General features: G+C 44.4%; 1 protein-coding gene across 17 annotated transcripts in view; it reads left to right on the plus strand.

Annotated features, from left to right (window-relative positions):
- Nucleotides 1–16828, plus strand: part of PLEKHA5 (pleckstrin homology domain containing A5) — a 271127-nt gene that overhangs the window by 227318 nt on the left and 26981 nt on the right. For 7 of the 17 annotated variants that reach the window (XR_007244938.1, XR_007244939.1, XM_048502400.1 and 4 more), the window contains 3 exons: nt 1726–1845; nt 3262–3315; nt 9602–9682. The exons of 4 other annotated variants lie outside the window; for them this stretch is intronic. Coding sequence is in view for 11 of the 13 variants with exons in the window: in XM_048502400.1 (XP_048358357.1) it covers nt 1726–1845; nt 3262–3315; nt 9602–9682 (255 nt within the window). In the remaining 2 variants the exon portion in view is untranslated. The remainder of the gene's footprint in view (nt 1–1725; nt 1846–3261; nt 3316–9601; nt 9683–16828) is intronic. 6 more of the 17 variants (XM_048502402.1, XM_048502411.1, XM_048502418.1 and 3 more) reach the window with 2 other exon arrangements.

Raw genomic sequence — 16828 nt, forward strand, 5'->3', positions numbered from 1 at the left:
TTTGGTATCCACGTCTTCGTGTTGACAATTGAATCAGATGCTTCCTTGTCCAGAAGAGGTTGCAGGAAGTGGTGAGGCCTGACATTATCGAAGGCGGGAACTAGGATGTACCAGAATAAACCCTTCAGGATTGCCAAACAGGCTGTGAAGAATGGAAGATCTCAGGGCACAGATATTCGTGAAGTCAGACAGATCACTGGGACAGAGGAGCTGTTCTATGGAAAGCTGAGAACAGGATGGAGAGTTGAAGAGAAGGCAGATAACAACAGAAGATTTTTTTAAACACTGAAAAACAGCAATATTATCAATTAAAAATCAAGTGCAAAATATGGGGTTGGAGCCATGTATAAAGTAAGAGTGAGAAGCTAGGATGGAACTTTCTGTTACATGTGGGCAAAAAGTAGGGGTTTTATAATACAGTTCTGATAATACAGCTTCCTATAGCTTTCCATGAACAGACCAGATATGGAAACATTCTCTGCCTTACTTCCATCCTCTTTTTGCTTTTGAAGGCCTCCCAGGTTGGTACAGTTACTGTTCCTATCACATTTTACAGGCATGTTGACCACAATCCTGGTTAAATACAACTGTAAAATGCCTTGGTTCACAACACAAGGTTGTGATTTCCTGCCTATGCGTAACATCAGGACTTGGGTTACCAATATGGACTTTCCCCCATAATATGGTTCAGACCTAGTTAAGAGTGGTGGACTCTAAACTGGAGATCCAAGTTTGATGCTACACTTCTCCACATGAAACCTGCTGGGTGGCCTTGGCCCAGTTACAGTTCTCTCAGAACTCTCTCAGGCCAGGTGGGAAAAGGCTATGGCAAACCATCTCCTAACATCTCTTACCATGAAAACCCTACAGCACACACAGAGAGAGAGTTCAGTTCGTGCCAATTAATTTACCCACTTTGTGTGTGTATTATGCCTTCCTTTCAACATTAGTTTATTCAGTCTAACAGACATTTTACAGTACTTTCAAAAATAACCCGTCAAAGAGATCTAGTGGAGCCATTTTAAGGAAGACAGAGTAGTAAATGGACCACATTTTGAATCTGGCAGTTTTGACAGTGCGTCTTTGGGATTGTTACTTTTTGCAGTTATTAAATTTGGAAACTTCATCCTTTGCTTCTTCTTTGGGCCAAGAACAAATATAGCACTCAGAAAACTTTGCTTATTGTCATAGCTTCCAACTCCCTTAAATTTACCAAGCAAACTGGGTATGCACAACTTCTGTTAGCTCCCTTCCCCTCCCCACAAACTACTAGCCTTTGTGTTTGGAAAAACTGGGGTCAATCCAATCGTTCTCCAACAAAAGGGCTGCTTAACACGGATGTAAGCAAGGCTGTTAATGATAGGACATTTTGGAGGTCAGTAATTCATAGGATATGATAAGTCAGAAGCAACTCGATGGCACTTAACTTACACGCAAGATGGAGGAAAGCTTCAAACTTCGCTCAATGGAACGCCAAGCGGTGGGCTGGATCCAGCGCCATTTTGAGACCGAAAAACCCACAACACGCTCAGATGCTTGCTTTCTCATATTTTCAGATGGATTATTTTGACAAAGGTTGTTGGTTGGTTCTGTTATCTTGAACAGTTTAATGCCCTTTAGATAAAGTGTGATGAGATGGCCTTGTCGCAAGCGAGTCGAAATGCTCCGGGAACTGCTGATTAACTTATTTTCCACTCTTTGGTTTCTCGCACGGTACTCCTTCAGCCCGAGGAGCTCACGCTGCTGCTTATAAAGCTGAGAAGGCAGCAAGCTGAACTGAGTAGTATCCGGGAACACACATTAGCACAACTCATGCAACTAAAACTTGAGGCCAGCAGCCCAAAGGTCAGCTATGAAGTGATGTTTGTTGTGTGCCATCTCCACTCATTCCTAGCCATTCGTCAATCCAAGCTTTCTTCCTGCCACCGATGCCCACTTCCTGCTGATGTAGTTTTAGAGTATCATTGTTGGCTTGGCAACCGTGGTGGCCTGCTATTAACCCTTTGAGCTCCGGTATGGGAGTTGACTGCATTGCAACCAAAAAATAACGTTAACATGGCTTTCAAGTAGGAACTGGTTGGCCACTGTGTGGGACAGGGTGCCGGACTAGATGGACCCTGATCCAGCAGAACTCTTCTTATGTTTTCAAATATATTGCACTTTAAGAAAGCCCGAGTCTAAATTTTACCAATTCTTCCAGTTTTACCAAATTGAATGCTACAAAGTAGATGAAATCGGTGTTAAATATCATCTACCTCTAACAATTTCAACCATTATCATGGTTTCTTGTGACTGAGGCCGTTTCCGCACGGGCAAAATATGACGTCGTCGCAACGGAAAAAGAAGCGTCAGAGCGAGAGCGTTCGCACGCGCGCGAGCTGGGCGGACGGTCAGCTTAGTCGCGCCCGTCATGGCTAAAACGCCAAACCGCTAGCGAAGACGGATTGTATTCAGAAAAGCGGCTTTAAAACCACTCTTTTTCCCTCATGTGTGACGCGATCGACCCGCCGCACTTCAGGCTGAACAGCCGCCGCATCGGAGCTGTCGTCAAAAATGAGCGCTTCTCCGCTGGCCTGCACGCGGCTTAGCGGTAGTAAGCGCAGGCGCCAATGATCGCTGAGACGCCCGGGGCTTCGCGAGCGCTTCCGCGGCGTAACCGTCACATTTCTCTGGCGGGCTACGGGCTTGGGATCGCCCCCCCGCAGCTCCGCCTTTGTTCTGTGTGAAGCAGCTTTTTTTTGGGATCGCGTCGCCAATTTTGGCGAAGCGCTATCAGCTGTCTGCTGCTTTTGGCCGTCGCGGAAACGCCTGAAATAATCTCTGCAAATTAGGAACAATAACAAAAACAGGAGATGTGTGCAAATACTTCAAAGGGTTTATAGTTGTCTGTGTAAATGCAACGTGACCCTGTTGGGTTTTCTTCTTTAATTACATCATCGTTTTCATAGCTGATTTAACCAAATAATTTATAGCTGCAAAACCAGTCCTTAATTAAGTGGCCCAGAGTTGTTTGTCGTTCTCACCGAAGTGTTTATTGATCCATCGCAATTGTTCTGCATGTTGTAGAAAGATCCGTGATGCGCTATAATTCTCACCTTGCATTGAGAGCGTTTTGACAGTTTGTGTAGAAAAAAATGACAAATATAACGATTAAATGGATGCAATTAGAATATGTATCGGTTTCCTTTCCCAGTTGACCTTCTCACGCCTTCTCCATTTCTGTCTCTTTCTCTCTCCCTCCCTTTCTGTCTTTCTTGGTAGAATGAGATTCTTTCTCATCATCTTCAAAGGAATGCCATATATTTGGACCATCAGGTGGGCTTCACAGCTTACTCATGTGCTCTTATTTCTAACAATACGCTGAAGCTTTACTTTTCTTCATTGATCTTCTGTTGTTGTTTGTTGGTTCCTTTACATGTTTACGGGGCTAACAGTAAAATATTTCTCAAGTTTGAGAGGGCACAGTCATAAGCACAGATGTTGAAATGTCCCCCTAAGACAGGACTCAAAATGGTTTGGGTGGGTAGAGTAGGAAAGTTTTGTCTTACCATGAACCCAATTTGTTGGAAAAAGGCAGGATATAAATTGAACAAATAAATGACCGGTCTGACAAAAAGAATAATACTCTTTGCTATCCAGAATTTGAACGAGATCTATTATGTACATTTCATTATTAACATAGGATGGGAATGCATTTTTTAAAATCTAAGTAGTCCTAAAAACACAAAACAATATTATTTATCATATTCTGCTTTCCATCGACCTGATCTATGACATTTAAGTGAAGGGGTTAATGCCCATTTCCCAGCTTTTCCAAAACTATTTTTCCTATTATTCTCTTTTAGGAAACTATTTTCCCTTGGAAAAAAATGTATCAGCTGTACAGGATAAAAGTTTAAAATAGCTAATGAGAATCTTTTTATGCCTACCAAAGTTTTAGCATAGGAGTTAAATGTTCGTTGTAGTTTTGCTGCGCTACCTTTTTTCTGCAACTTCTAGTGGAGGCATCTATTGAACACGATACACTGTTGTTAAAAGAGTATGTGTATATTTCAGCCCTTCGCTTTTCCTCGCAGCAGAGGTGGTGCTCAGGATTGGTTGCTGCAAACCTAACTGCAGCACGAATCGGGGGACGTCTGCCAATACCAGACCTCTTCCTGCTCAATGTTTAGTTTTTCCTGGAGACATTATTGGTCCATTCATTGTTCATACCAGTTCCAAAATGTAGAAGGAGAAAAAAAAGTTGTGCTTTGAAAAATAATAAAAGAGTAGTGTTTTGGTTAGAGTGGCAGAGGCTTATCTGGTAAACCAGATGTGTTTCCACACTCCTACATTCCTGCTGGGTGACCTTGGCCTAGTCACAGTTCTCTCAGCCCTGCCTACTTCCCAAGGTGTCTGTTGTGGGGAGAGGAAGGGAAAGGAGCTTGTAAGCCACCTTGAGTTTCCTTACAGGAGAGAAAGGTGGGGTATAAATCCCAACTCTTCTTCTTTTGTTTTTTAATTGGCAGTTAGGAAGAAATGCATTGGGTCCCATCTGCCAAAATAGGTGTGCTCTCTCTCTGCTGGTCGCTAATTTTTATCCATTGTAACCTTGACTCTGACCTGAATGGCCCAGGTTAATTTGAACTGATCAGATCTTGGAAGCTAACCAGGATTGGCCTTGGTCAGAATTGCTTCCCAAGAGCCAGCGTGGTCTAGTGGTTAAGGTGTTGGGCTAGAACACAGGTGTCAAACTTGCGGCCCTCCAGATGTTCATGAACTACAATTCCCATCAGCCATTGCCAGTATAGCCAATGCTTATGTTGGAGGGACTGATGGGAATTGTAGTTCATGAACATCTGGAGGGCCGCAAGTTTGACACCCCTGGGCTAGAATCTGAGAGGCCCAGGTTTGAATCCCCACTCTGCCATGAAAACTGGCTGGGTGACCTTGGGCCAGTCACGCTTTCTCAGCCCTGAGCCAGGCTAGTATTTGAATGGGAGATCTCCAAAGAATGCCAGTGCCGTGAAACAGAGGCAGGCAACAGCAAACCACCTTTGAGCATCTTTTGCCTTGAAAACCCTACAGGGTCACCCTAAGTCAGCTGTGACTTGATGGCACTTTCCACCCCCAAGTTAGCTTAACAGAGAAACTGTGTTTTGGGACTGGACTGTGTACGGAACTGCTTGCTTGCTCACCCTCTTCTCATGCGTTCCCAACACTCCCAAGAAACTCAGTCCGGGGGCACAGCAGTCCAGTTTCTGAGGATGAGCTGAAGGTCTCTCCTCCTCTAATCCTCTTCATCAAAGGGGTTCATAGACAGGGACTCTTGCAAACACAATCACAGCCCCAGGCAACGTTGTCCAAACAAAGTTTGCAGATTTATTAGAAGAATTCCCAAGGTTAAATTATCAGTTCTCCATGTAATATATCAAATCTTCAAAGATTTAACTAATACAAAAATAACACTCCCAGCCACAGAGTCTTAGGGAGGAACCAAAACAACAGCGGGCTCTTGGTTAAAACACAGACTTCCCATCTGTCTTAAAAAGTCAATTACCCCACTCAAGGACTGGCCACCCTTTTCATCACTGAAGCCTGTGATAACCATTTTCAGGTGTGATTAGGCAAAGAGCAAGATTGCGGGAGACAGTTCGTCAGGTAAAGTCAACCCTCATGCAGACTGTAGGATTAAACCTGGACTCTTAAATGAAGGGCCAAAGTATACGTTATATTTTTTGTGTGTGAGTTGGGCCTGGCCCCAGCTGATTTTTCCAGCAGTCACACAACACTTTTAGGGAAAGGCATTTCTAAGAAGCCCAGCTGGACTCAGGATGAGACAAACTGTTTTCCTGACCCAAAACGATCAGGAGGGATCACTTTGCCCATCTTTGGAGCTTCACATGCGCAGACTATTTCACAGAGGTCCAGCTCATCAAAAAAGTAACATGTAGCTCATCCTCAAGTTTACAAATGTCCTTCAGTTCATTTTAGCTACAGGGAGCAATAGTCAAAAACGCTGATAAATCAGAGGTTTGCTTCACCTTGAAGCTTTGCTAAGACTTAGTTCAGTTCCATCCTAGCTGCAGTCCTTGGCCTGCTCAGTGTTGAACCGCAGCCAGATCTGTACAGACTGGTCACATTTTACAATGGCAGTGACCTGACCCTGAACACCCCATAAGGACTCTGGGTATATGAAGTATCCATGTTGTGGCCACCACAATTTTGTGGACAGCTTCATTCATGCTTTTGACCCAACTGTTGCAATGAATGGGGCAGCACATTCTGCTGGAATGCTGTCTGTAGACTGGAAATACCCATGGTGTTCAGGATTTGGGGTAGTCATAGAATCATAGAGTTGGAAGAGATCGCAAGGGCCATCAAGTCGAACAGTGCAGAAACACACACTCAAAGCACTGCTGACAGATGGCCATCCAGCCTCTCTTTAAAAACCTCCACAGAAGGAGACTCCACCACCCTCCGAGGCAGTGCGTTCCACTGTCGAACAGCCCTGACGGTCAGGAAGTTTTCCCTGATGTTTAGGTGGAATCTCTTTTCCTTCACCTTGAACCCATTACTCCTGGTCCTAGTCTCTGGAGCAGCACAAAACAAGCTTGCCCCCTCACCAATGTGACATCTCTTCAAATATCTGGACATGGCTATCATGTCACCTCTTAGCCTTCTCTTCACCAAACTAAACATCCCCAGCTCCATGGACAGTACCCTTATCCTTGCTTTGTAAATACACTGCAAGTCGCTGCCCATCACATTCTGCTGAATTGTCACTACGCTGTTTTCAAGGGCTTTTTGTAAAAATGTGTATGGGTTTGCCCAGTGGGACCGGTGCTCAGCACCGTTAAACCGTCACGGAAGCCTATGAGGAAAATAAGAAAAACTGCAGCTGGCCCGACCATTGTGATCATCTTAATTATCTCGTATAGTGCAATGGAAGTAGCCCCAAGAAAGAAAGGAAAGAAAATGCATAATTGGTTCTGCTAAGATTACCGTGGCTCCCCACTAATTCCTGCTAATAGGAATTCCACTGAGCTGGATGAAATTTGAGGGATGTGACTGAATTCGCAATAACGTGTGATTGTCCCAAACAAACCTGGGGGACTGTTTTGCTGTTTAAGGCTTTATTCTCCCACACTGCTTGCAAGATGCTCAAGAAGGTTTTGGTCCACACTGTTTCGTGCGGTGTTCCTTCATTGATGGGGACTCTGCCCAAGAGAAGTACGCAGTGCAGTCTGCCCTTTTAAACCTTTCAACCATCTGCTGAAAAGCAACTTACCATCCCTTTATTTCATTTTCAAGTGGCAAAAGAGCTCATGAAGTGTAGCCAGGACATAACAGAGGCCAAAAACATTGACCGTTGTGGCTCTCACACACCTTCCGTATTTCCCACTTCCTTCCTGGAGTAGAAACATTTTGTGCCGCTTTCTGAAGCACAAGTGTTATGTTACATATGCCACATATTTGCCACATAGTGTATAAGAAACTGACATTGGCCAATTAATTGCCCCTTGCATAGATGAATGTGTGAACTCAGTGGTAAGTACAGTCCGCAGTCTGGCTCAAGATGGTGTCCAGATGTAAATCAGCATATTCCCGTGAGACAATTTCAAATGCAAAAGCAAAGTTGCATCTGCAGCTTTCAAGGTTCACTTCACTAAGCATCAGAGGCGTAGCTGGCCCAGAGTGCACCCGGTGCACATGCTGTGTTTCTTCCCCTCCCCCCCCCCCCACTTACCTTACTTCAGCCTGGAAAAGCAGCCTGTTCCCTTCAGGCTGCAAATGGTGTGAACTACACTTCCTATGAGACCTTGGGGCTTGCAAGGTCTCCTGGGAAATGTAGTTCCCGCCAGGCTATTTTCAGCCAGAAGGGAACAGACTGCTTCTCCAGCCTGCATTGGATTCAGTAAGGTAAGTGTGGGGGGGAGTGGGGTGCTGCGAGGGGCGATTCCCCCTCCAGGCATTCGTCCGGAGCAGTGTGCACACCCTGGTAGCTTTGCTTCTGCTAAGTGTGGATTCTCTTCCATTTAATTGGGACTGGCAAGCCGAATGAAATAAGAGCTCAGGAACCATTTTCAGTGACTGGTTCATTGGCTGCTCCCCAAATACATCATGATGGCCTTTTTTCCCTGAACTGCGGGTGTTGGATCCAACCCTACTGTGAAGGAAACAAGTGGATTGGAGCCCACAATCCATAGATGCAAGGATCACAGATCTTTTCTCCGGTCTTTTCCCCAGCAATCCTTTCCAACCCTTGAAAAGGTTGTTTTGCTCTGCTTGTGGAAAGAGAGCATGGAAGATCTATGAGCCCGGCCACCTTCTGTTGACAGGTTGTAGGATACAAGTCAGAATGTGGAAGAGATCTGGGCAACCTTCCCTTTCCTAGCAGAAGTCCCTTCTGTGCCTCCCCTCAAATAACATTCCTCAGGGCTTGATAACTCTTGAGAACAGAGTGGGGGACGACTGAACTGGGAGATGATCAGAGGTGGTAAAAACTGCTCCCACAATCCCATTCTGTTCACCAAAAAGTCACAACCAGCTCAGAGTGTTTTTCAAATGTTTTGAACAGTGCCTGGTCTATGTAATTGTTACATAATTATGCAAACTGTTTCTGCTGAAAAATTGAAAAAGAAGTTTTTACAGTCATATGTCGAGCTGGGGAAATGCAGTATATATCTGGGCCGGGTTGGTTGTAGCCGCATCGTATTCTTTTACTGAAAATCGTAAAGGTCCTCAGTAAATCTCTGACATAAGCATTCGCTGGTTTACATTATTTCTGTTTCCATTGTAAATACTGACAGTGGACTCATTCACTGCACAATATTCCTGTTTCTCCCTGCTGTGATACAATCCTGACTCGTCCCAAACCCAGCAGACTTATTTTATTTCACTTTTAAAGAGTATGAATCCAGTGCCCCAGAATCAAAAAAAGCAACTGTCCATATAATAATCCCCAAATTTGCTCAAGAAAAAAATGGGGTTCACCACCTGTGCAAAAGCCCTCATGTTGACAGTCTTTTACCCATGACAATGACCTTCTGACCCACAGGTGTCAAACTCGTGCCTCCTCCAGATGTTATGGACTACAGCTCCCATCATCCCCTGCCAGCATGATGATGCTGGCAGGGGGTGATGGGAACTGTAGTCCATAACATCTGGAGGGCCACGAGTTTGACACCTATGTACCAGTTATACTGTTCTAAGCAAATTGACTTCCATGGATTTCACACTCAGACCCCAAAGAACTGGTCCCAGCTGTTCTGTTCTGGCTGCCCTGGTGAGCAGCAACCCCAAGACATTTCAAATGTGTGCATTATGTTCCCTTGAATCTAATAATGTGTGTGGCTTTTTCTGTGACCGGCACTTAACCGATGTTTAAAATATTTATCAACCAAGTGATACGAGTCGCTTAACGGCCCAGGTGGTAGGTGTTCCGGTTCGGCCTTACTAGGTTTATGTGAAATGTACTTTGCTTAGCTTGAGAGGAAATGTGAACTGCTGCTCTAATTAGAAAACTGTTGAAGTAGAGGCTATATTTACAGTGTCGTCTTTCAAATCTAGCCATGCTGTAAACTGATGTTTGCTGTATGCTCCTCCTGATTTGAAATAGATGAAAGAGAATGAACCTTTAATCATCATGGTTCACACTATGATTGAGAACTCGGCGCTAAGACCACAACTGTACCATCAAGTAAGGTCTTGGATAGTGAATGAAATTGCTTTCTTATCATCTGCAAATTTTTTTCCCCCCTCGGTGACAGTTTTTGGTTGTCCCCCCCCCCTCCTCCAGTTTACCCATAACATCGGTGTCCTTCCTCTTTGTTTTGGAAAAACCACGAGTCATCCGTGCTTTACAAAAACGCTGCAATATCGTTAGCATGGCTTTGCTGAACGTTACTTGTCATTGACTATTGAGTGTATTCCTTTCGGATAAATATTCTGTTCTGGACTTTTTGGCAAGCTGTTTCCTGCAGGGGGAATCCAGTCGATTTCGTTTTTTTAAAAAAAAAAATGCCAACAAGCTTCCAACGTGTGTCTTAGCATGGATCTACGCAATTCATTCCCCACTCCACCCCACCCTGAAACGTCTTTATTTTGGCTTGACACAAAAGCATGCCAGCAGTGTTTACTTTGTCATTTCTGGCAGCTCCTCATTGGAGGAATGGAATTACTAATTGGTTTAGGTTGTTAGACAGCTTTTTTTATTTTAAACCCTCTTTCCCCCGCTTTTTTTTTTTAACGCCCTTGGGAGTTTAAAAGGATCAAATTAATTTTGATCCGGGGCTTCCGGCTTCTAAGGGCGGTGCATTCCGAAAGTCACAGCCAACGAAGTCTGGATCGAGTCACGATTAAAATTTTCAGAGGGGAAATGTGCTGAATGGAAATATAACATCCGTGTGTCTGGAAGTCCGCTGCTGAAATGGTTTGTTCTGAACATTGTGCAGATGCCAGCAGATTAGGACTTCGTTATCTGATAAAATGTCTGTCTGGTTTTTTTTTCGATCTGATTTTTCTCATCACAAGTAACAACACTGGGCTGGATCGCTTCTAGATTTCTGCAGACATGAGATTTTTCAGCAGTTCCTCCCTCCTGCCACAATCTCAAACATCCCCTTGAAAATGATGCTTCTGGGGGACAGAGGACCCCAGGAATAGCTGGGGGCGGGGGCTGAATCAGAGGTCTCCCACCAGGAGTGGTGTTTTGACAAAAATCACCCTCCCCTGTTGCCCCCACAGAAATCTAAGTGAGATCCAAATTGCTGCTTTTACAGTTTAAAAGCTGCAGGGCTCTGTAGCTCCCAATACCAAATGACTAATGTCACTAAACCCTCTCTACCGCATAAAGTTGCTGACTCCCAGCCTTGGTGAATGGTCTTATTTTTTTTCTTTAATGGCTGCCTCAGGATTCGGACGTTGGCAGAGGCGGCTTCAGTCATCACACCTATGATGGGAGAGGCTGTGCCTGCCAACCGTTTGCCCGCTAAGCAGCTTTTAGAGGCTCAGAAGGAAGCATTGGCATTGCTTCTTGGCAGTCTCAAAGCCGCACCAGGAGAGGCTTTATGCGATTTTGCATCGTCCAAATTGGCAAGGGACCCAGCAGAGGGAAATGTGTTCTGTGCCATTGCAATTTTGCTCAAACATGTGCTTCGTTAACTTTTTAAGTTAACATTATTTTCCCCTCTCATCCTTTCTATCGTGAGTTATTATTGTGCACATAACTTAGGAGTGAAGAAGATACAGTGAAAATCTTCTCGAAGTGAAGAAAACACTTGTTGGGTTCCCGGACGGCAGTTTGGCTCCGACCAAGGATTGCATCAGTCTGTTCCAGTCAAATTTGCTTCCCATCTTGTTTACCGCAGGAAAGTGAAATCTCTGAGAAAAGTGGTGTGAGTTAGAACGAGAACCATAAGAAGCCTTTAGAAGGGCACAGAGAACTTTCTGCCGTTTTGTGTGGCGGCCTAATTATTTTGGTTTCACTGTTCATCAGGTTGGAAGGAGTAGGATTCCGTTTTGTTTTGAATTCTGGACTAGCCCCATAGTTGATTCCGTTTGAGAGGAGGTGGAACTGTCTGGTTGTTTCTGGATGCCCGGTACATTCTAGAAAGGCTTTTGAGGGGCATTCATTTGGCATGACAGCTCAGGTAGGAGGGGTTGTCTTTGCTGCTGCTGATTTTGTGTGCACCCTACACAGAGGAGGGTAATGACAAATCTCTTCTGCTCCTCTCTTGTACGGAACACCCCACGATTGGGGCTGCAGTGAATTGTTGCAACATTCTCATTCTCTCTTTCTCTTTCTCTTTCTCTCTCTCTCTCTCTCTCTCTCTCTCTCTCTCTCTGTGTGTGTGTGTGTGTGTGTGTGTGTGTGTGTGTGTGTGTGTGTGTGTGTGTGTGTGTGTGTGAGAGAGAGAGAGAGAGAGAGAGAGAGAGAGAAATCAGATCATGAAGAAAGTGGTTTCCATCATACCATTTTCATTATTATAAGAAGCGCAGTTAGGGATATATGCATGTCAGTTTGGAGCAGGGTATCTCCAGCCCTTTCAGCTCATAAAACTGCACACTGAGTCACCAAACCTTATTCTGGAATGTTCCTGTAGGATTTAAAATAGCTGCAAATAAATACCTTATTCGCAGTGTCAGCTGAAGAAAGACATGGAAACTGGTATGCAGGGCAGGCCTACACCCGGACCAATCAGTGCCTTAGTGCACTGAGTTTTTCTTCTTCCTTCCATCTGACCACATAAATGCATTGTTCTTCATGGGCCCAGAGGTGTAGCTGGGCCATACTGTGCCCGGTGTGGACTCTGTGTTTTCCGCCCCCATGCCGCTGCCCCACATACGCACACATGCACACACACTTAACTACCTTAGTTCAGTCTGAAAGTGCAGGCTGGAAAAAGCGGCCTGTTCACTTGAGGCTGAAAGTGATGGGAACTACACTTCCCAGGAGACCTTGGGGCTTGCAAGGTCTCCTGGGAAGTATAATTCCCAACCGGCTTTTTTCAGCCTCAAGTGAACAGGCCCCTTTTCCTTCCTGCACTTTCAGGATGAGCTAAGGTAGGTGAGTGTGTGTGTGTGTGTGTGTGTGTGGGTTTTGAAACTTTTGATCTTCCTAATGATTTGGGGGGATTTAAAACCTTGTTTATGCATTCATGAGGCTTTGATGGGTTGTGCTGCATGTTCTTAGGTTGCTGTTTAAAATATGCATGTCAGTTGCAAAATACCGATAAGTAAGACAAAATCATCAAGCAACCGCTGTTCACAGGGGAGGTTCATGAATTGCGTGGAAGCGTAAGTCTGAAGGTGTTCTTAATGTTACCAGTTGAGCTTCCACAGCTGCTTGAGGTTGGGGAAACTGGAGCTCTGCTTTCTGTGTGGCTAGAACCCCCAGACCTCACGGACAGCTACTACACTACACTTTATCTAAGCCAAAAGGCCAAAAAGTGACACAAGAGTGATCTAGCTTTAACACCCATTACCCCATTGATCTCCGGGGTTGATTTGGCTGATCCAGCTGACTGGGCTGGTGTTGCCTTATTCTCCCAGTGGAAGAGGATACCTCAGAAGAAGTCTACCAGTTAAGGACATAGGGCAGCTATTATGGGAGGTGCCCATCAGATGTCACTCTTAAGATTTCCAAATGTAAAGAGAACTCTACTTCTCAGCACGCACATCTCAGCGAGTGCATGTTGATTTTGCTTTTGGGATGTGTGAAAGGAAAACACATTTTAAAAATCCAGTTGTGACACTGAAAGGCTGCAAAAGAGGACTTCTCATCTACCAAACCTGTATTATCCATGTTGCCCATTTTTCATGTCAAAGTACCCTAGAGGCTACGAGGTCTCCTTTCACTGAGCATCCAAATATTTCATGAAACAAGGTTTTTTAAAAGTGCAAGTTTTGGTAATTGCTTAGCGAGTTAATTTACCACATCTGTTCTTGGTGCTGACTCAGAAGATGGTGAGCTAGCTAGAAGGGCACTTGAACTTATTCAGACTCAGCCAGCTAATTCCGCTCTCCCCATATTAGATTTGATATGCCATTTTCAAATACAAGGTGAGATAAGATGCATGTAGCTGGATATGAAAGCTGCAGAAGTTACATAATGGATATGCTTGCTCTGTGGCCACTGACTTCTATAGTGTTTGAGTTCTTGAAGCTTAAAAACCCCACCCTCTCCCCAACACACATCCAAAACCAAAGGCATATAATAACTTCTTACTAAGGCCAACCATAAGGCCAACTAAGGCCAAGAAAAGCCGGGGAAAGCAATGGCAAACTACAAAAACGGCTTGCCTATGAAATCACTGCTTGCAGTGATACCCCAGGGTCGAACATGACTGAAGGGGAAACTTTACCTTTTTAAGGCCAACCAAATCACAGTATGCAATATTTCAAGTCATTAAAACTCTTGGATCAACTATCGGTTTGTACATTTTTTCAATTAGGCACTTCCATTTTCCCTTCTTCCCAGAAGACCAAAGGTACTGCTTAACACTTGCTTGACCCAGCAGTGTTTTATTTGTCCAAACCTGCAAGTTAGTTCTACACGAGATGCAAACAAGAAGCCTTAGGATTGTTGTCTGATTCATTTTTTTAAAATCAACCTCTGTCCTCCCATTTGAGAGCCAGCATGGCATAGCGGTTAAGAGCAGGTGGACTCTATTCAGGAGAACTAGGTTTGATTCCCCCTCCTTTACATGAAGCTAGGTAACCTTGAGCCAGTCACAATTTTCTCACAAATCTCTCTGCCCCACCTGGCCCACAAGGTACCTGTTGTGGAGAGAGGAAGGGAAAGGAGCTTGTAGGCCATCTTGAGTCTCCTTATGGTTGAGGAAAGCAAGGTATAAATCTAAAGTACTCCTCCTCCTCCTCCTCCTCTTCTTCTTGATTGAACATCAACCCGGATAAAGAGTTCTGATGAATTCACTCTTTAGATATTTTTCGTTTTTCTTGATAAGCAATATTGCATGGCTTTTCTTGCTTGATTTTTGTTTGGACCATTATGACTATCTGTAACCTCTTACCTGTCTTGGAAATGTGTGCTTTGGGTACAAAGATCCATTCAGGTACCTTTATGCAATTATAGTTCTCAAGTTCAGTATGCACCAAACATCATATTGGCTAAAATTGTGCTTCTGGAGCACCTGAGAGAAACTTGTGTAAGCAAAACCTCCTTACCGCCAGAAATGGAGGCCATTGGATTACAGCTCAAGTCTGGGTAACCCCAATAACTACAGCTTTTGGGGTTAAGAGAATGGAAACGTTTACCCCTGTCTTTTGGTCAAGATCCAACATGTCTCCTTTTTTTTTTCCTTCAGTCAACCATGATGGTTTTTAATGAACTGCCGGTTAGACTTTCAGATGGTTGGCCAGTTGATGAAGGTCTAATAGTAGCGCTGATTTATCATCTAAAGGTGCCTAGAGGGTTTGTATCCTGTATCAGTAGACCATATGGTGAGGAGACGTTGCGGTCTTTTTACTAAAATAGATTAATGGCTCTCGGTTTTCCATCTTCAGGCACTCCCTGCTTGTCACAAAGGATTCTGAGGCATCTTGTGAGGGCAAACTGGCTGGGCCTTGTTGGGTCTTTTCTATTTTAGACATGCTTTCAATTATGCGTGAGTACATCCTGAAACATGCTGCTGCACGTGAGAAGAAAAATCTGAGATAGGCCAGCTGTTGAGGACAAATTTAGGCAACCTTGTCTGCCATTATTGATCTTGCATTTGAAGCATCCCTGGTAACCTTCCAAGAATCCCCAGGCCTTGCCCCAGAACACAATTTGAATACTACCAAGATAGATGATGGGCCCTCAGATCTTTGATTAACTGTTGGCATCTATACAACCTTCTGTGTACGCATTGCTTTTTTCAGTCCATGGAGTTGAAGAAAATAGTAACATTATATAACCCCAGACACCTTCTCAGTTTTAAATGATAGCTTCTATAATCATAAGTATGTAGCATCATCCTATTTGGAGCCATGCCATTGAAGAGAAGGTTGGGCAGGGCATATCACTTATTTAAAAACTTGCAGTCGTTTTTAAAGACCCATCTCATCTATCATCTAAGGAAGGCAGGGGGCAATCAGTAGCATGCTGGGTAGGGGAAAGGACTATAGACTTAACAAGCAAGCCAGATGGGGAGATGTTCAATTCCCATTAAAAGCTTGAACACTTAAGTATCCTTGAGAATGTGCACCAGTGGTCCCCAGAGTGATACCATGGTTGCCATGCTATCTGCTGACACCTTTTCTGATAGCCACCAAAAACATTTTAGTGGCTGGAGCCAGATGGGGTTATTACCCAGCAGAGCTTTTGATTGGCCACTGGAGATTTGATTAGCTATACAGATTGGGGGGGGGGGGGGCCTTTGGCAGCAATTGCCATTTCAGCACAAGAATCTTCACTGTGGCAACCATGTTGTGGCTGGCTCCACCTCCTGTGGCAACCATCTTGTGACTGTGCCCACCCCTCATATCAGAATTCCAAAAGCGCCCTCGGGCTCAAAAAGGTCAGGACCCCTGACATATGCAGTCACATTGCAGCGATTGAACATAAATGCATTGCTTGTCTATTTCCTGTTCTGACCTGGGTCAGGTTTACGTTGGCCATGTTTGAGCATACATATTTTCCTTTTATTAAAAAAAAAGATATTTCCATTCTTCAGTTTTTTCTCCTGTCGAGATGGAATCTGTAATAATGATTCCAAGTAGGGGTTTAAAAAAAAAAACGAGCGAGCCCAGCTAGGTATCAGACTCCCTAGACCAGGGGTAGGGAACCTGCGGCTCTCCAGATGTTCAGGAACTACAATTCCCATCAGCCTCTATCAGCATGGCCAATTGGCCATGCTGGTAAGGGCTGATGGGAATTGTAGTTCGTGAACATCTGGAGAGCCGCAGGTTCCCTACCCCTGCCCTAGACCCTACCAAAAAATTTTTTTAACAAAAGTGTGACCTTCATGACGTGCAAAGGTGCTGTGGCTTTTTCACCCTCTGGTATTCATTTTCCATTCAACGTTCATTTCAACGAAAGGTGGCTTAATGTGGCTTTGAGACACTGCGCACACTGTCAGATCGTCACCCGGTGCATTTGCATGAGGCTACGCCTTGAAACGAGACACGTTGCAAAAGGTCTTCTGGAGATCGGATTCTGTGGTTGGAATGCTTGTGTGGCTAACCCTGCCTCATCCTCCGACGGCCATCCTCTCTTAAAAGCAGAGAGGAGTTTTTTTTTTTTACAATCTAACTCTGTGCATGCATTCAAAGGTGGGGAGGGGCGCAGTATACCTTAAGTATACCTTAATGCTGATGAAGTGTTAAATGCTTGTATCCATAG

This window comes from Sphaerodactylus townsendi, linkage group LG06, assembly GCF_021028975.2.
Source record: "Sphaerodactylus townsendi isolate TG3544 linkage group LG06, MPM_Stown_v2.3, whole genome shotgun sequence".
Taxonomy (NCBI): domain Eukaryota; kingdom Metazoa; phylum Chordata; class Lepidosauria; order Squamata; family Sphaerodactylidae; genus Sphaerodactylus; species Sphaerodactylus townsendi.